The 20,054-nt window shown below is 35.3% G+C and overlaps 1 protein-coding gene across 1 annotated transcript in view; it reads left to right on the forward strand.

Moving 5' to 3' along the window:
• LOC116802108 (mucin-16) overlaps positions 1-20,054 on the forward strand; it is a 51,460-nt gene that overhangs the window by 9,520 nt on the left and 21,886 nt on the right. The window contains 15 exon segments of the mRNA XM_032725267.1: positions 1-5,208; positions 5,211-5,478; positions 5,480-6,327; positions 6,330-6,407; positions 6,410-6,535; positions 6,538-6,633; positions 6,636-6,827; positions 6,830-7,465; positions 7,468-7,693; positions 7,695-7,963; positions 7,966-10,165; positions 10,313-16,162; positions 16,709-17,014; positions 17,561-18,034; positions 18,680-19,954. Of these exon segments, the coding sequence (XP_032581158.1) occupies positions 1-5,208; positions 5,211-5,478; positions 5,480-6,327; positions 6,330-6,407; positions 6,410-6,535; positions 6,538-6,633; positions 6,636-6,827; positions 6,830-7,465; positions 7,468-7,693; positions 7,695-7,963; positions 7,966-10,165; positions 10,313-16,162; positions 16,709-17,014; positions 17,561-18,034; positions 18,680-19,954 (18,052 nt within the window).

A 20,054-nucleotide genomic window follows, 5' to 3' on the forward strand; every position in this document is an offset into this window, starting at 1 on the left:
GCAATAGTTTACTTACAGTTTCAAGTGCAGAAGAGCATACACTTCGAGAAGAGATATCAGAACTTTCAAAAGCTCTACCTCAATCTACAAGAGGAGAAATAAGTTCATTTCAAGAACACACAATAGAAGAAAGTAGTTCATTTCAAGAATCCAGTGCAGCAGAAAATCAAATGACAGAAGTGCCTTGGACACAATCAAGTTCAAGAACAAAGAGTCAGAGTGTAAATGAAGACAAAACATCTCAAGAAGATACAAGGACGGTATCGATTTCTCAATCAAGAACAACAACAAATAGTTTACTTACATATTCGAGTGCAGAAGAGCAAACAATTCGAGAGGAAACATCGGAACTTTTAAAATCTTTACCTCAATTAACAACAGAAGAAAGCAGTTCATTCCAAGAATCCAGTGCGGAAGAAAATCCAATTACAGAAGTACCATGGACACTATCAACATCACTTTCCCAATCAAGTTCAAAAACAAAAAATATATTTTCAAGTCAGTCAGTAAATGAAGACAACATTTCTCAAGAAGATACAAGGACACTATCAACTTCTTTCCCACAATCAAGTACAACAGCAAATAGTTTACTTACAGTTTCAAGTGCAGAAGAGCATACACTTCGAGAAGAGATATCAGAACTTTCAAAAGCTCTACCTCAATCTACAAGAGGAGAAATAAGTTCATTTCAAGAACACACAACAGAAGAAAGCAGTTCATTTCAAGAATCCAGTGCAGAAGAAAATCAAATGACAGAAGTGACATGGACACAATCAAGTTCAAGAACAAAGAGTCAGAGTGTAAATGAAGACAAAACATCTCAAGAAGATACAAGGACGGTATCGATTTCTCAATCAAGAACAACAACAAATAGTTTACTTACAGATTTGAGTGCAGAAGATCAAACAAAGCAAGAGGAAACATCGGAACTTGCAAAATCTTTACCTCAACTTAAAACAGAAGAAAGCAGTTTATTTCAAGAATCCAGTTCGGAAGAAATTCAAATAACAGAAGTGCCATGGACACTATCAACATCACTTTTTCAATCAAGTTCAAACACGAATAATATATTTTGGAGTCCAAGTGTAAATGAAGCCAAAACATCTCAAGAAGACACAAAGACACTATCAACTTCCTTCCCACAATCAAGTACAGCAGCACATAGTTTACTTACATATTCGAGTGCAGAAGAGCAAACAATTCGAGAGGAAACATCGGAACTTTTAAAATCTTTACCTCAATTAACAACAGAAGAAAGCAGTTCATTCCAAGAATCCAGTGCGGAAGAAAATCCAATTACAGAAGTACCATGGACACTATCAACATCACTTTCCCAATCAAGTTCAAAAACAAAAAATATATTTTCGAGTCAGTCAGTAAATGAAGACAACATTTCTCAAGAAGATACAAGGACACTATCAACTTCTTTCCCACAATCAAGTACAACAGCAAATAGTTTACTTACAGTTTCAAGTGCAGAAGAGCATACATTTCGAGAAGAGATATCAGAACTTTCAAAAGATCTACCTCAATCTACAAGAGGAGAAATAAGTTCATTTCAAGAACACACAACAGAAGAAAGCAGTTCATTTCAAGAATCCATTGCAGAAGAAAATCAAATGACAGAAGTGACATGGACACAATCAAGTTCAAGAACAAAGAGTCAGAGTGTAAATGAAGACAAAACATCTCAAGAAGATACAAGGACGGTATCGATTTCTCAATCAAGAACAACAACAAATAGTTTACTTACATATTCGAGTGCAGAAGAGCAAACAATTCGAGAGGAAACATCGGAACTTTTAAAATCTTTACCTCAATTAACAACAGAAGAAAGCAGTTCATTCCAAGAATCCAGTGCGGAAGAAAATCCAATTACAGAAGTACCATGGACACTATCAACATCACTTTCCCAATCAAGTTCAAAAACAAAAAATATATTTTCGAGTCAGTCAGTAAATGAAGACAACATTTCTCAAGAAGATACAAGGACACTATCAACTTCTTTCCCACAATCCAGTACAAGAGCAAATAGTTTACTTACAGTTTTAAGTGCAGAAGAGCATACACTTCGAGAAGAGATATCAGAACTTTCAAAAGCTCTACCTCAATCTACAAGAGGAGAAATAAGTTCATTTCAAGAACACACAACAGAAGAAAGCAGTTCATTTCAAGAATCCAGTGCAGAAGAAAATCAAATGATAGAAGTGCCTTGGACACAATCAAGTTCAAGAACAAAGAGTCAGAGTGTAAATGAAGACAAAACATCTCAAGAAGATACAAGGACGGTCTCGATTTCTCAATCAAGAACAACAACAAATAGTTTACTTACAGATTTGAGTGCAGAAGATCAAACAAAGCAAGAGGAAACATCGGAACTTGCAAAATCTTTACCTCAGCTTAAAACAGAAGAAAGCAGTTCATTTCAAGAATCCAGTTCGGAAGAAATTCAAATAACAGAAGTGCCATGGACACTATCAACATCACTTTCCCAATCAAGTTCAAAAACAAAAAATATATTTTCGAGTCAGTCAGTAAATGAAGACAACATTTCTCAACAAGATACAAGGACACTATCAACTTCTTTCCCACAATCAAGTACAACAGCAAATAGTTTACTTACAGTTTCAAGTGCAGAAGAGCATACACTTCGAGAAGAGATATCAGAACTTTCAAAAGCTCTACCTCAATCTACAAGAGGAGAAATAAGTTCATTTCAAGAACACACAACAGAAGAAAGCAGTTCATTTCAAGAATCCAGTGCAGAAGAAAATCAAATGACAGAAGTGACATGGACAAAATCAAGTTCAAGAACAAAGAGTCAGAGTGTAAATGAAGACAAAACATCTCAAGAAGATACAAGTACGGTATCAATTTCTCAATCAAGAACAACGACAAATAGTTTACTTACAGATTTGACTGCAGAAGATCAAACAATGCTAGAGAAAACATCGGAACTTTCAAAATCTTTACCTCAACTTAAAACAGAAGAAAGCAGTTCATTTCAAGAATCCAGTTCGGAAGAAATACAAATAACAGAAGTGCCATGGACACTATCAACATCACTTTTTCAATCAAGTTCAAACACGAATAATATATTTTCGAGTCCGAGTGTAAATGAAGCCAAAACATCTCAAGAAGACACAAGGACACTATCAACTTCTTTCCCACAATCAAGTACAGCAGCACATAGTTTACTTACATATTCGAGTGCAGAAGAGCAAACAATTCGGGAGGAAACATCGGAACTTTTAAAATCTTTACCTCAATTAACAACAGAAGAAAGCAGTTCATTCCAAGAATCCAGTGCGGAAGAAAATCCAATTACAGAAGTACCATGGACACTATCAACATCACTTTCCCAATCAAGTTCAAAAACAAAAAATATATTTTCGAGTCAGTCAGTAAATGAAGACAACATTTCTCAAGAAGATACAAGGACACTATCAACTTCTTTCCCACAATCAAGTACAACAGCAAATAGTTTACTTACAGCTTTAAGTGCAGAAGAGCATACACTTCGAGAAGAGATATCAGAACTTTCAAAAGCTCTACCTCAATCTACAAGAGGAGAAATAAGTTCATTTCAAGAACACACAACAGAAGAAAGCAGTTCATTTCAAGAATCCAGTGCAGAAGAAAATCAAATGACAGAAGTGCCTTGGACACAATCAAGTTCAAGAACAAAGAGTCAGAGTGTAAATGAAGACAAAACATCTCAAGAAAATACAAGGACGGTATCGATTTCTCAATCAAGAACAACAACAAATAGTTTACTTACAGATTTGAGTGCAGAAGATCAAACAAAGCAAGAGGAAACATCGGAACTTGCAAAATCTTTACCTCAACTTAAAACAGAAGAAAGCAGTTCATTTCAAGAATCCAGTTCGGAAGAAATTCAAATAACAGAAGTGCCATGGACACTATCAACATCACTTTTTCAATCAAGTTCAAACACGAATAATATATTTTGGAGTCCAAGTGTAAATGAAGCCAAAACATCTCAAGAAGACACAAAGACACTATCAACTTCCTTCCCACAATCAAGTACAGCAGCACATAGTTTACTTACATATTCGAGTGCAGAAGAGCAAACAATTCGAGAGGAAACATCGGAACTTTTAAAATCTTTACCTCAATTAACAACAGAAGAAAGCAGTTCATTCCAAGAATCCAGTGCGGAAGAAAATCCAATTACAGAAGTACCATGGACACTATCAACATCACTTTCCCAATCAAGTTCAAAAACAAAAAATATATTTTCGAGTCAGTCAGTAAATGAAGACAACATTTCTCAAGAAGATACAAGGACACTATCAACTTCTTTCCCACAATCAAGTACAACAGCAAATAGTTTACTTACAGTTTCAAGTGCAGAAGAGCATACATTTCGAGAAGAGATATCAGAACTTTCAAAAGCTCTACCTCAATCTACAAGAGGAGAAATAAGTTCATTTCAAGAACACACAACAGAAGAAAGCAGTTCATTTCAAGAATCCATTGCAGAAGAAAATCAAATGACAGAAGTGACATGGACACAATCAAGTTCAAGAACAAAGAGTCAGAGTGTAAATGAAGACAAAACATCTCAAGAAAATACAAGGACGGTATCGATTTCTCAATCAAGAACAACAACAAATAGTTTACTTACAGATTTGAGTGCAGAAGATCAAACAAAGCAAGAGGAAACATCGGAACTTGCAAAATCATTACCTCAACTTAAAACAGAAGAAAGCAGTTCATTTCAAGAATCCAGTTCGGAAGAAATTCAAATAACAGAAGTGCCATGGACACTATCAACATCACTTTTTCGATCAAGTTCAAACACGAATAATATATTTTGGAGTCCAAGTGTAAATGAAGCCAAAACATCTCAAGAAGACACAAGGACACTATCAACTTCTTTCCCACAATCAAGTACAGCAGCACATAGTTTACTTACATATTCGAGTGCAGAAGAGCAAACAATTCGGGAGGAAACATCGGAACTTTTAAAATCTTTACCTCAATTAACAACAGAAGAAAGCAGTTCATTCCAAGAATCCAGTGCGGAAGAAAATCCAATTACAGAAGTACCATGGACACTATCAACATCACTTTCCCAATCAAGTTCAAAAACAAAAAATATATTTTCGAGTCAGTCAGTAAATGAAGACAACATTTCTCAAGAAGATACAAGGACACTATCAACTTCTTTCCCACAATCAGTACAACAGCAAATAGTTTACTTACAGTTTCAAGTGCAGAAGAGCATACACTTCGAGAAGAGATATCAGAACTTTCAAAAGCTCTACCTCAATCTACAAGAGGAGAAATAAGTTCATTTCAAGAACACACAACAGAAGAAAGCAGTTCATTTCAAGAATCCAGTGCAGAAGAAAATCAAATGACAGAAGTGACATGGACACAATCAAGTTCAAGAACAAAGAGTCAGAGTGTAAATGAAGACAAAACATCTCAAGAAATACAAGGACGGTATCATTTCTCAATCAAGAACAACGACAAATAGTTTACTTACAGATTTGACTGCAGAAGATCAAACAAAGCAGAGAAACATCGGAACTTCAAAATCTTTACCTCAACTTAAAACAGAAGAAAGCAGTTCATTTCAAGAATCCAGTTCGGAAGAAATTCAAATAACAGAAGTGCCATGGACACTATCAACATCACTTTTTCAATCAAGTTCAAACACGAATAATATATTTTGGAGTCCAAGTGTAAATGAAGCCAAAACATCTCAAGAAGACACAAAGACACTATCAACTTCCTTCCCACAATCAAGTACAGCAGCACATAGTTTACTTACATATTCGAGTGCAGAAGAGCAAACAATTCGAGAGGAAACATCGGAACTTTTAAAATCTTTACCTCAATTAACAACAGAAGAAAGCAGTTCATTCCAAGAATCCAGTGCGGAAGAAAATCCAATTACAGAAGTACCATGGACACTATCAACATCACTTTCCCAATCAAGTTCAAAAACAAAAAATATATTTTCGAGTCAGTCAGTAAATGAAGACAACATTTCTCAAGAAGATACAAGGACACTATCAACTTCTTTCCCACAATCAAGTACAACAGCAAATAGTTTACTTACAGTTTCAAGTGCAGAAGAGCATACACTTCGAGAAGAGATATCAGAACTTTCAAAAGCTCTACCTCAATCTACAAGAGGAGAAATAAGTTCATTTCAAGAACACACAACAGAAGAAAGCAGTTCATTTCAAGAATCCATTGCAGAAGAAAATCAAATGACAGAAGTGACATGGACACAATCAAGTTCAAGAACAAAGAGTCAGAGTGTAAATGAAGACAAAACATCTCAAGAAATACAAGGACGGTATCGATTTCTCAATCAAGAACAACGACAAATAGTTTACTTACAGATTTGACTGCAGAAGATCAAACAAAGCTAGAGAAACATCGGAACTTTTAAAATCTTTACCTCAACTTAAAACAGAAGAAAGCAGTTCATTTCAAGAATCCAGTTCGGAAGAAATTCAAATAACAGAAGTGCCATGGACACTATCAACATCACTTTTTCATCAAGTTCAAACACGAATAATATATTTTGGAGTCCAAGTGTAAATGAAGCCAAAACATCTCAAGAAGACACAAGGACACTATCAACTTCTTCCCACAATCAAGTACAGCAGCACATAGTTTACTTACATATTCGAGTGCAGAAGAGCAAACAATTCGGGAGGAAACATCGGAACTTTTAAAATCTTTACCTCAATTAACAACAGAAGAAAGCAGTTCATTCCAAGAATCCAGTGCGGAAGAAAATCCAATTACAGAAGTACCATGGACACTATCAACATCACTTTCCAATCAAGTTCAAAAACAAAAAATATATTTTCGAGTCAGTCAGTAAATGAAGACAACATTTCTCAAGAAGATACAAGGACACTATCAACTTCTTTCCCACAATCAAGTACAACAGCAAATAGTTTACTTACAGTTTCAAGTGCAGAAGAGCATACACTTCGAGAAGAGATATCAGAACTTTCAAAAGCTCTACCTCAATCTACAAGAGGAGAAATAAGTTCATTTCAAGAACACACAACAGAAGAAAGCAGTTCATTTCAAGAATCCAGTGCAGAAGAAAATCAAATGACAGAAGTGACATGGACACAATCAAGTTCAAGAACAAAGAGTCAGAGTGTAAATGAAGACAAAACATCTCAAGAAGATACAAGGACGGTATCAATTTCTCAATCAAGAACAACGACAAATAGTTTACTTACAGATTTGACTGCAGAAGATCAAACAAAGCTAGAGAAAACATCGGAACTTTCAAAATCTTTACCTCAACTTAAAACAGAAGAAAGCAGTTCATTTCAAGAATCCAGTTCGGAAGAAATTCAAATAACAGAAGTGCCATGGACACTATCAACATCACTTTTTCAATCAAGTTCAAACACGAATAATATATTTTCGAGTCCGAGTGTAAATGAAGCCAAAACTCTCAAGAAGACACAAGGACACTATCAACTTCTTTCCCACAATCAAGTACAGCAGCACATAGTTTACTTACATATTCGAGTGCAGAAGAGCAAACAATTCGGGAGGAAACATCGGAACTTTTAAAATCTTTACCTCAATTAACAACAGAAGAAAGCAGTTCATTCCAAGAATCCAGTGCGGAAGAAAATCCAATTACAGAAGTACCATGGACACTATCAACATCACTTTCAATCAAGTTCAAACACGAATAATATATTTTCGAGTCCGAGTGTAAATGAAGCCAAAGCATCTCAAGAAGACACAAGGACACTATCAACTTCTTTCCCACAATCAAGTACAACAGCAAATAGTTTACTTACAGTTTCAAGTGCAGAAGAGCATACACTTCGAGAAGAGATATCAGAACTTTCAAATGCTCTACCTCAATCTACAAGAGGAGAAATAAGTTCATTTCAAGAACACACAACAGAAGAAAGCAGTTCATTTCAAGAATCCATGCAGAAGAAAATCAAATGACAGAAGTGACATGGACACAATCAAGTTCAAGAACAAAGAGTCAGAGTGTAAATGAAGACAAAACATCTCAAGAAGATACAAGGACGGTATCAATTTCTCAATCAAGAACAACGACTAATAGTTTACTTACAGATTTGACTGCAGAAGATCAAACAAAGCTAGAGAAAACATCGGAACTTTCAAAATCTTTACCTCAACTTAAAACAGAAGAAAGCAGTTCATTTCAAGAATCCAGTTCGGAAGAAATTCAAATAACAGAAGTGCCATGGACACTATCAACATCACTTTTTCAATCAAGTTCAAACACGAATAATATATTTTCGAGTCCGAGTGTAAATGAAGCCAAAACATCTCAAGAAGACACAAGGACACTATCAACTTCTTTCCCACAATCAAGTACAGCAGCACATAGTTTACTTACATATTCGAGTGCAGAAGAGCAAACAATTCGGGAGGAAACATCGGAACTTTTAAAATCTTTACCTCAATTAACAACAGAAGAAAGCAGTTCATTCCAAGAATCCAGTGCGGAAGAAAATCCAATTACAGAAGTACCATGGACACTATCAACATCACTTTCTCAATCAAGTTCAAAAACAAAAAATATATTTTCGAGTCAGTCAGTAAATGAAGACAACATTTCTCAAGAAGATACAAGGACACTATCAACTTCTTTCCCACAATCAAGTACAACAGCAAATAGTTTACTTACAGTTTCAAGTGCAGAAGAGCATACACTTCGAGAAGAGATATCAGAACTTTCAAAAGCTCTACCTCAATCTACAAGAGGAGAAATAAGTTCATTTCAAGAACACACAACAGAAGAAAGCAGTTCATTTCAAGAATCCATTGCAGAAGAAAATCAAATGACAGAAGTGACATGGACACAATCAAGTTCAAGAACAAAGAGTCAGAGTGTAAATGAAGACAAAACATCTCAAGAAGATACAAGTACGGTATCAATTTCTCAATCAAGAACAACGACAAATAGTTTACTTACAGATTTGACTGCAGAAGATCAAACAAAGCTAGAGAAAACATCGGAACTTTCAAAATCTTTACCTCAACTTAAAACAGAAGAAAGCAGTTCATTTCAAGAATCCAGTTCGGAAGAAATTCAAAAAACAGAAGTGCCATGGACACTATCAACATCACTTTCTCAATCAAGTTCAAAAACAAAAAATATATTTTCGAGTCAGTCAGTAAATGAAGACAACATTTCTCATGAAGATACAAGGACACTATCAACTTCTTTCCCACAATCAAGTACAGCAGCACATAGTTTACTTACATATTCGAGTGCAGAAGAGCAAACAATTCGGGAGGAAACATCGGAACTTTTAAAATCTTTACCTCAATTAACAACAGAAGAAAGCAGTTCATTCCAAGAATCCAGTGCGGAAGAAAATCCAATTACAGAAGTACCATGGACACTATCAACATCACTTTCTCAATCAAGTTCAAAAGCAAAAAATATATTTTCGAGTCAGTCAGTAAATGAAGACAACATTTCTCAAGAAGATACAAGGACACTATCAACTTCTTTCCCACAATCAAGTACAACAGCAAATAGTTTACTTACAGCTTTAAGTGCAGAAGAGCATACACTTCGAGAAGAGATATCAGAACTTTCAAAAGCTCTACCTCAATCTACAAGAGGAGAAATAAGTTCATTTCAAGAACACACAACAGAAGAAAGCAGTTCATTTCAAGAATCCATTGCAGAAGAAAATCAAATGACAGAAGTGACATGGACACAATCAAGTTCAAGAACAAAGAGTCAGAGTGTAAATGAAGACAAAACATCTCAAGAAGATACAAGGACGGTATCAATTTCTCAATCCAGAACAACGACAAATAGTTTACTTACAGATTTGACTGCAGAAGGTCAAACAAATCTAGAGAAAACATCGGAACTTTCAAAATCTTTACCTCAACTTAAAACAGAAGAAAGCAGTTCATTTCAAGAATCCAGTTCGGAAGAAATTCAAATAACAGAAGTGCCATGGACACTATCAACATCACTTTTTCAATCAAGTTCAAACACGAATAATATATTTTCGAGTCCGAGTGTAAATGAAGCCAAAACGTCTCAAGAAGACACAAGGACACTATCAACTTCTTTCCCACAATCAAGTACAGCAGCACATAGTTTACTTACATATTCGAGTGCAGAAGAGCAAACAATTCGGGAGGAAACATCGGAACTTTTAAAATCTTTACCTCAATTAACAACAGAAGAAAGCAGTTCATTCCAAGAACCCAGTGCGGAAGAAATTCAAATGACAGAAGTGCCATGGACACAATCAAGTTCAAGAACAAAGAGTCAGAGTCAGAGTGTAAATGAAGACAAAACATCTCAAGAAGATACAAGGACGGTATCGATTTCTCAATCAAGAACAACAACAAATAGTTTACTTACAGATTTGACTGCAGAAGATCAAACAAAGCTAGAGAAAACATCGGAACTTTCAAAATCTTTACCTCAACTTAAAACAGAAGAAAGCAGTTCATTTCAAGAATCCAGTTCGGAAGAAATTCAAATAACAGAAGTGCCATGGATACTATCAACATCACTTTTTCAATCAAATTCAAACACGAATAATATATTTTGGAGTCCAAGTGTAAATGAAGCCAAAACATCTCAAGAAGACACAAAGACACTATCAACTTCCTTCCCACAATCAAGTACAGCAGCACATAGTTTACTTACATATTCGAGTGCAGAAGAGCAAACAATTCGGGAGGAAACATCGGAACTTTTAAAATCTTTACCTCAATTAACAACAGAAGAAAGCAGTTCATTCCAAGAATCCAGTGCGGAAGAAAATCCAATTACAGAAGTACCATGGACACTATCAACATCACTTTCCCAATCAAGTTCAAAAACAAAAAATATATTTTCGAGTCAGTCAGTAAATGAAGACAACATTTCTCAAGAAGATAAAAGGACACTATCAACTTCTTTCCCACAATCAAGTACAACAGCAAATAGTTTACTTACAGTTTCAAGTGCAGAAGAGCATACACTTCGAGAAGAGATATCAGAACTTTCAAAAGCTCTACCTCAATCTACAAGAGGAGAAATAAGTTCATTTCAAGAACACACAACAGAAGAAAGCAGTTCATTTCAAGAATCCAGCGCAGAAGAAAATCAAATGACAGAAGTGACATGGACACAATCAAGTTCAAGAACAAAGAGTCAGAGTGTAAATGAAGACAAAACATCTCAAGAAGATACAAGGACGGTATCAATTTCTCAATCAAGAACAACGACAAATAGTTTACTTACAGATTTGACTGCAGAAGATCAAACAAAGCTAGAGAAAACATCGGAACTTTCAAAATCTTTACCTCAACTTAAAACAGAAGAAAGCAGTTCATTTCAAGAATCCAGTTCGGAAGAAATTCAAATAACAGAAGTGCCATGGACACTATCAACATCACTTTTTCAATCAAGTTCAAACACGAATAATATATTTTCGAGTCCGAGTGTAAATGAAGCCAAAACGTCTCAAGAAGACACAAGGACACTATCAACTTCTTTCCCACAATCAAGTACAGCAGCACATAGTTTACTTACATATTCGAGTGCAGAAGAGCAAACAATTCGGGAGGAAACATCGGAACTTTTAAAATCTTTACCTCAATTAACAACAGAAGAAAGCAGTTCATTCCAAGAATCCAGTGCGGAAGAAATTCAAATGACAGAAGTGCCATGGACACAATCAAGTTCAAGAACAAAGAGTCAGAGTCAGAGTGTAAATGAAAACAAAACATCTCAAGAAGATACAAGGACGGTATCAATTTCTCAATCAAGAACAACGACAAATAGTTTACTTACAGATTTGACTGCAGAAGATCAAACAAAGCTAGAGAAAACATCGGAACTTTCAAAATCTTTACCTCAACTTAAAACAGAAGAAAGCAGTTCATTTCAAGAATCCAGTTCGGAAGAAATTCAAATAACAGAAGTGCCATGGACACTATCAACATCACTTTTTCAATCAAGTTCAAACACGAATAATATATTTTCGAGTCCGAGTGTAAATGAAGCCAAAACGTCTCAAGAAGACACAAGGACACTATCGACTTCTTTCCCACAATCAAGTACAACAGCAAATAGTTTACTTACAGTTTCAAGTGCAGAAGAGCATACACTTCGAGAAGAGATATCAGAACTTTCAAAAGCTCTACCTCAATCTACAAGAGGAGAAATAAGTTCATTTCAAGAACACACAACAGAAGAAAGCAGTTCATTTCAAGAATCCAGTGCAGAAGAAAATCAAATGACAGAAGTGACATGGACACAATCAAGTTCAAGAACAAAGAGTCAGAGTGTAAATGAAGACAAAACATCTCAAGAAGATACAAGGACGGTATCAATTTCTCAATCAAGAACAACGACAAATAGTTTACTTACAGATTTGACTGCAGAAGATCAAACAAAGCTAGAGAAAACATCGGAACTTTCAAAATCTTTACCTCAACTTAAAACAGAAGAAAGCAGTTCATTTCAAGAATCCAGTTCGGAAGAAATTCAAATAACAGAAGTGCCATGGACACTATCAACATCACTTTTTCAATCAAGTTCAAACACGAATAATATATTTTCGAGTCCGAGTGTAAATGAAGCCAAAACATCTCAAGAAGACACAAGGACACTATCAACTTCTTTCCCACAATCAAGTACAGCAGCACATAGTTTACTTACATATTCGAGTGCAGAAGAGCAAACAATTCGGGAGGAAACATCGGAACTTTTAAAATCTTTACCTCAATTAACAACAGAAGAAAGCAGTTCATTCCAAGAATCCAGTGCGGAAGAAAATCCAATTACAGAAGTACCATGGACACTATCAACATCACTTTCTCAATCAAGTTCAAAAACAAAAAATATATTTTCGAGTCAGACTGTAAAAGAAGACAACATTTCTCAAGAAGATACAAGAACACTATCAACTTCTTTCCCACAATCAAGTACAACAGCAAATAGTTTACTTACACTTTCAAGTGCAGAAGAGCATACAATTCAAGAAGAGACATCAGAACTTTCAAAAGCTCTACCTCAATCTACAAGAGGAGAAATAAGTTCATTTCAAGAACACACAACAGAAGAAAGCAGTTCATTTCAAGAATCCAGTGCAGAAAAAAATCAAATGACAGAAGTGCCTTGGACACAATCAAGTTCAAGAACAAAGAGTCAGAGTGTAAATGAAGACAAAACATCTCAAGAAGATACAAGGACGGTATCGATTTCTCAATCAAGAACAACAACAAATAGTTTACTTACAGATTTGAGTGCAGAAGATCAAACAAAGCAAGAGGAAACATCGGAACTTGCTAAATCTTTACCTCAACTTAAAACAGAAGAAAGCAGTTCATTTCAAGAATCCAGTTCGGAAGAAATTCAAATAACAGAAGTGCCATGGACACTATCAACATCACTTTTTCAATCAAGTTCAAACACGAATAATATATTTTGGAGTCCAAGTGTAAATGAAGCCAAAACATCTCAAGAAGACACAAAGACACTATCAACTTCCTTCCCACAATCAAGTACAGCAGCACATAGTTTACTTACATATTCGAGTGCAGAAGAGCAAACAATTCGGGAGGAAACATCGGAACTTTTAAAATCTTTACCTCAATTAACAACAGAAGAAAGCAGTTCATTCCAAGAATCCAGTGCGGAAGAAAATCCAATTACAGAAGTACCATGGACACTATCAACATCACTTTCCCAATCAAGTTCAAAAACAAAAAATATATTTTCGAGTCAGTCAGTAAATGAAGACAACATTTCTCAAGAAGATACAAGGACACTATCAACTTCTTTCCCACAATCAAGTACAACAGCAAATAGTTTACTTACAGTTTCAAGTGCAGAAGAGCATACACTTAGAGAAGAGATATCAGAACTTTCAAAAGCTCTACCTCAATCTACAAGAGGAGAAATAAGTTCATTTCAAGAACACACAACAGAAGAAAGCAGTTCATTTCAAGAATCCAGTGCAGAAGAAAATCAAATGACAGAAGTGACATGGACACAATCAAGTTCAAGAACAAAGAGTCAGAGTGTAAATGAAGACAAAACATCTCAAGAAGATACAAGTACGGTATCAATTTCTCAATCAAGAACAACGACAAATAGTTTACTTACAGATTTGAGTGCAGAAGATCAAACAAAGCAAGAGGAAACATCGGAACTTGCAAAATCTTTACCTCAACTTAAAACAGAAGAAAGCAGTTCATTTCAAGAATCCAGTTCGGAAGAAATTCAAATAACAGAAGTGCCATGGACACTATCAACATCACTTTTTCAATCAAGTTCAAACACGAATAATATATTTTTGAGTCCAAGTGTAAATGAAGCCAAAACATCTCAAGAAGACACAAAGACACTATCAACTTCCTTCCCACAATCAACTACAGCAGCACATAGTTTACTTACATATTCGAGTGCAGAAGAGCAAACAATTCGGGAGGAAACATCGGAACTTTTAAAATCTTTACCTCAATTAACAACAGAAGAAAGCAGTTCATTCCAAGAATCCAGTGCGGAAGAAAATCCAATTACAGAAGTACCATGGACACTATCAACATCACTTTCCCAATCAAGTTCAAAAACAAAAAATATATTTTCGAGTCAGTCAGTAAATGAAGACAACATTTCTCAAGAAGATACAAGGACACTATCAACTTCTTTCCCACAATCAAGTACAACAGCAAATAGTTTACTTACAGTTTCAAGTGCAGAAGAGCATACAATTCAAGAAGAGACATCAGAACTTTCAAAAGCTCTACCTCAATCTACAAGAGGAGAAATAAGTTCATTTCAAGAACACACAACAGAAGAAAGCAGTTCATTTCAAGAATCCAGTGCAGAAGAAAATCAAATGACAGAAGTGACATGGACACAATCAAGTTCAAGAACAAAGAGTCAGAGTGTAAATGAAGACAAAACATCTCAAGAAGATACAAGGACGGTATCAATTTCTCAATCAAGAACAACGACAAATAGTTTACTTACAGATTTGACTGCAGAAGATCAAACAAAGCTAGAGAAAACATCGGAACTTTCAAAATCTTTACCTCAACTTAAAACAGAAGAAAGCAGTTCATTTCAAGAATCCAGTTCGGAAGAAATTCAAATAACAGAAGTGCCATGGACACTATCAACATCACTTTTTCAATCAAGTTCAAACACGAATAATATATTTTCGAGTCCGAGTGTAAATGAAGCCAAAACATCTCAAGAAGACACAAAGACACTATCAACTTCCTTCCCACAATCAAGTACAGCAGCACATAGTTTACTTACATATTCGAGTGCAGAAGAGCAAACAATTCGGGAGGAAACATCGGAACTTTTAAAATCTTTACCTCAATTAACGACAGAAGAAAGCAGTTCATTCCAAGAATCCAGTGCGGAAGAAATTGAAATGACAGAAGTGCCATGGACACAATCAAGTTCAAGAACAAAGAGTCAGAGTCAGAGTGTAAATGAAGACAAAACATCTCAAGAATATACAAGGACGGTATCGATTTCTCAATCAAGAACAACAACAAATAGTTTACTTACAGATTTGAGTGCAGAAGATCAAACAAAGCAAGAGGAAACATCGGAACTTGCAAAATCTTTACCTCAACTTAAAACAGAAGAAAGCAGTTCATTTCAAGAATCCAGTTCGGAAGAAATTCAAATAACAGAAGTGCCATGGACACTATCAACATCACTTTTTCAATCAAGTTCAAACACGAATAATAAATTTTCGAGTCCGAGTGTAAATGAAGCCAAAACATCTCAAGACGACACAAGGACACTATTAACTTCTTTCCCACAATCAAGTACAGCAGCACATAGTTTACTTACATATTCGAGTGCAGAAGAGCATGCAATTCGGGAGGAAACATCGGAACTTTTAAAATCTTTACCTCAATTAACAACAGAAGAAAGCAGTTCATTCCAAGTATCCAGCGCGGAAGAAAATCCAATTACAGAAGTACCATGGACACTATCAACATCACTTTCTCAATCAAGTTCAAAAACAAAAAATATATTTTCGAGTCAGACTGTAAATGAAGACAACATTTCTCAAGAAGATACAAGAACACTATCAACTTCTTTCCCACAATCAAGTACAACAGCAAATAGTGTACTTACAGTTTCGAGGTCAGAAGAGCAATCATCGGAGTTTTCATCTTTAATTATGATAGAGCCAATAACGAGCAGTAAAGTAACTACAGATAATGTTTGCGAATGCACTTGCCTATTAGAACAAGGAAATGACTCGTGTATCTGCAACTGTATGACAGATCCCACTTCTATTGATGTATCTATCTTAACAGCAAGCCAAATAAAGTCAAGCGAAGATCTTCAGTACTTCTCAAATCTACCTTCATATAAAAGTACACAAGAAAATACAAATACCAAAGGAAAAGATAAAAATCTGTCAGCATCATTACAAATTTCGAGTACATTACCGTATCAAATATCCCAAAGCGAAATTGGAAATCAATCGCAATATGTTCCTGCTTCGAGCACACTATTCAGTGATCTTAGCAAAATTTCAAACACAGACAAAGATCACCCAACAAAGAATATATTTTCGAGTCAAAGTGTAAATGAAGACAAAACTGCTAGAGAGGATACAAGGACAATGTCAATTTCAATCCCCGAATCAAGTACAACAGCAATCAGTTTACTTACAGTTTCAAGGGCAGTCTATCAAACAATCAAAGAGGAATCCACGGAACTTCCAAAATCTTTACCTCAATTAACAACAGAAGAAAGCAGTTCTTTTCAAGAATCCAGTGCAGAACAAAATGAAATGACAGAAGTACCATGGACACTATCAACATCACTTCCTCAATCAAGTTCAAAAGCAAAGAATATATTTTCTAGTCAGAGTGTTAATGAAGACAAAACATCTCAAAAAGATACAAGGACACTATCAATTTCTGTCCCACAATCAAGTGCACCAGCTAATAGTTTATTTACAGATTCGAGTGCAGAAGAGCAATCATCGCAGTTTTCATCTTTAATTATGATAGAGCCAATAACGAGCAGTAAAGTAACTACAGATAATGTTTGCGAATGCACTTGCCTATTAGAACAAGGAAATGACTCGTGTATCTGCAACTGTATTACAGATCCCACTTCTATTGATGTATCTATCCTAACAGCAAGCCAAATAAAGTCAATCGAAGATCTTCAGTACTCCTCAAATCTACCTTCATATAAAAGTACACAAGAAAATACAAATACCAAAGGAAAAGATAAAAATCTGTCAGCATCATTACAAATTTCGAGTACATTACCGTATCAAATATCCCAAAGCGAAATTGGAAATCAATCGCAATATGTTCCTGCTTCGAGCACACTATTCAGTGATCTTAGCAAAATTTCAAACACAGACAAAGATCAGCCAACAAAGAATATATTTTCGAGTCAAAGTGTAAATGAAGACAAAACTGCTAGAGAGGATACAAGGACAATGTCAATTTCAATCCCCGAATCAAGTACAACAGCAATCAGTTTACTTACAGTTTCAAGTGCAGAATATCAAACAAAGCAAGAGGAAACATCGGAACTTTCAAAATCTTTACCTCAATTTAAAACAGAAGAAAGCAGTTCATTTCAAGAATTCAGTTCGGATGAAAAAAAAATGACAGAAGTGCCATGGACACTATCAACATCACTTTTTCAATTAAGTTCAAACACGAATAATATATTTTCGAGTCCGAGTGAAAATAAAGCCAAAACATCTCAAGAAGATACAAGAACACTATCAACTTCTCTCCCACAATCAAGTACAACAGCAAATAGTTTACTTACAGTTTCAAGTGCAGAAGAGCACACTATTCAAGAAGAGACACCAGAACTTTCAAAAGCTCTACCTCAATCTACAAGAGGAGAAATAAGTTCATTTCAAGAACTCACAACAGAAGAAAGCAGTTCATTTCAAGAATCCAGTGCAGAAGAAAATCAAATGACAGAAGTGCCATGGACACAATCAAGTTCAAGAACAAAGAGTCAGAGTGTAAATGAAGACAAAACATCTCAAGAAAATACAAGGACGGTATCGAATTCTCAATCAAGAAAAACAACAATTAGTTTACTTACGGATTCGAGTGCTGATGATCAAACAAATCAAAAGGTAACATCGGAAATTTCAAAAGGCAAAACATCTCAAGAAGATACAAGGACGCTATCAATTTTTTATCCACAATCAAGTCCAAAAAGAAATAGTTTACTTACAGTTTCGAGGTCAGAAGAGCAATCATCGGAGTTTTCATCTTTAATTATGATAGAGCCAATAACGAGCAGTAAAGTAACTACAGATAATGTTTGCGAATGCACTTGCCTATTAGAACAAGGAAATGACTCGTGTATCTGCAACTGTATTACAGATCCCACTTCTATTGATGTATCTATCCTAACAGCAAGCCAAATAAAGTCAATCGAAGATCTTCAGCACTCCTCAAATCTACCTTCATATAAAAGTACACAAGAAAATACAAATACCAAAGGAAAAGATAAAAATCTGTCAGCATCATTACAAATTTCGAGTACATTACCGTATCAAATATCCCAAAGCGAAATTGGAAATCAATCGCAATATGTTCCTGCTTCGAGCACACTATTCAGTGATCTTAGCAAAATTTCAAACACAGACAAAGATCACCCAACAAAGAATATATTTTCGAGTCAAAGTGTAAATGAAGACAAAACTGCTAAAGAGGATACAAGCACAATGTCAATTTCAATCCCCGAATCAAGTACAACAGCAATCAGTTTACTTACAGTTTCAAGGGCAGTCTATCAAACAATCAAAGAGGAATCCACGGAACTTCCAAAATCTTTACCTCAATTAACAACAGAAGAAAGCAGTTCTTTTCTAGAATACAGTTCGGAAGAAAGTCAAATAACAGAAGTGCCTTGGACACAATCAAGTTCAAGAACAAAAAGTCAGAGTCAGAGTGTAAATGAAGACAAAACATCTCAAGAAGACACAAGGACACTATCAACTTCTTTCCCAAAATCAAGTACAGCAGCAAATAGTTTACTTACATATTCGAGTGCAGAAGAGCAAACAATTCGAGAGGAAACATCGGAACTTTCAAAATCTTTACCTCAATTAACAACAGAAGAAAGCAGTTCATTCCAGGAATCCAGTGCGGAAGAAAATCCAATTACAGAAGTACCATGGACACTATCAACATCACTTTCTCAATCAAGTTCAAAAACAAAAAATATATTTTCGAGTCAGACTGTAAATGAAGACAACATTTCTCAAGAAGATACAAGAACACTATCAACTTCTTTCCCACAATCAAGTACAACAGCAAATAGTTTACTTACAGTTTCAAGTGCAGAAGAGCATACAATTCAAGAAGAGACATCAGAACTTTCAAAAGCTCTACCGCAATCTACAAGAGGAGAAATAAGTTCATTTCAAGAACACACAACAGAAGAAAGCAGTTCTTTTCAAGAATCCAGTTCGGAAGAAAGTCAAATAACAGAAGTGCCTTGGACACAATCAAGTTCAAGAACAAAAAGTCAGAGTCAGAGTGTAAATGAAGACAAAACATCTCAAGAAGACACAAGGACACTATCAACTTCTTTCCCAAAATCAAGTACAGCAGCAAATAGTTTACTTACATATTCGAGTGCAGAAGAGCAAACAATTCGAGAGGAAACATCGGAACTTTCAAAATCTTTACCTCAATTAACAACAGAAGAAAGCAGTTCATTCCAAGAATCCAGTGCGGAAGAAAATCCAATTACAGAAGTACCATGGACACTATCAACATCACTTTCTCAATCAAGTTCAAAAACAAAAAATATATTTTCGAGTCAGACTGTAAATTCAGACAACATTTCTCAAGAAGATACAAGAACACTATCAACTTCTTTCCCACAATCAAGTACAACAGCAAATAGTGTACTTACAGTTTCGAGGTCAGAAGAGCAATCATCGGAGTTTTCATCTTTAATTATGATAGAGCCAATAACGAGCAGTAAAGTAACTACAGATAATGTTTGCGAATGCACTTGCCTA

The sequence above is a fragment of the Drosophila sechellia genome, chromosome X, assembly GCF_004382195.2.
Source record: "Drosophila sechellia strain sech25 chromosome X, ASM438219v1, whole genome shotgun sequence".
NCBI classification, from domain to species: Eukaryota; Metazoa; Arthropoda; class Insecta; order Diptera; family Drosophilidae; genus Drosophila; species Drosophila sechellia.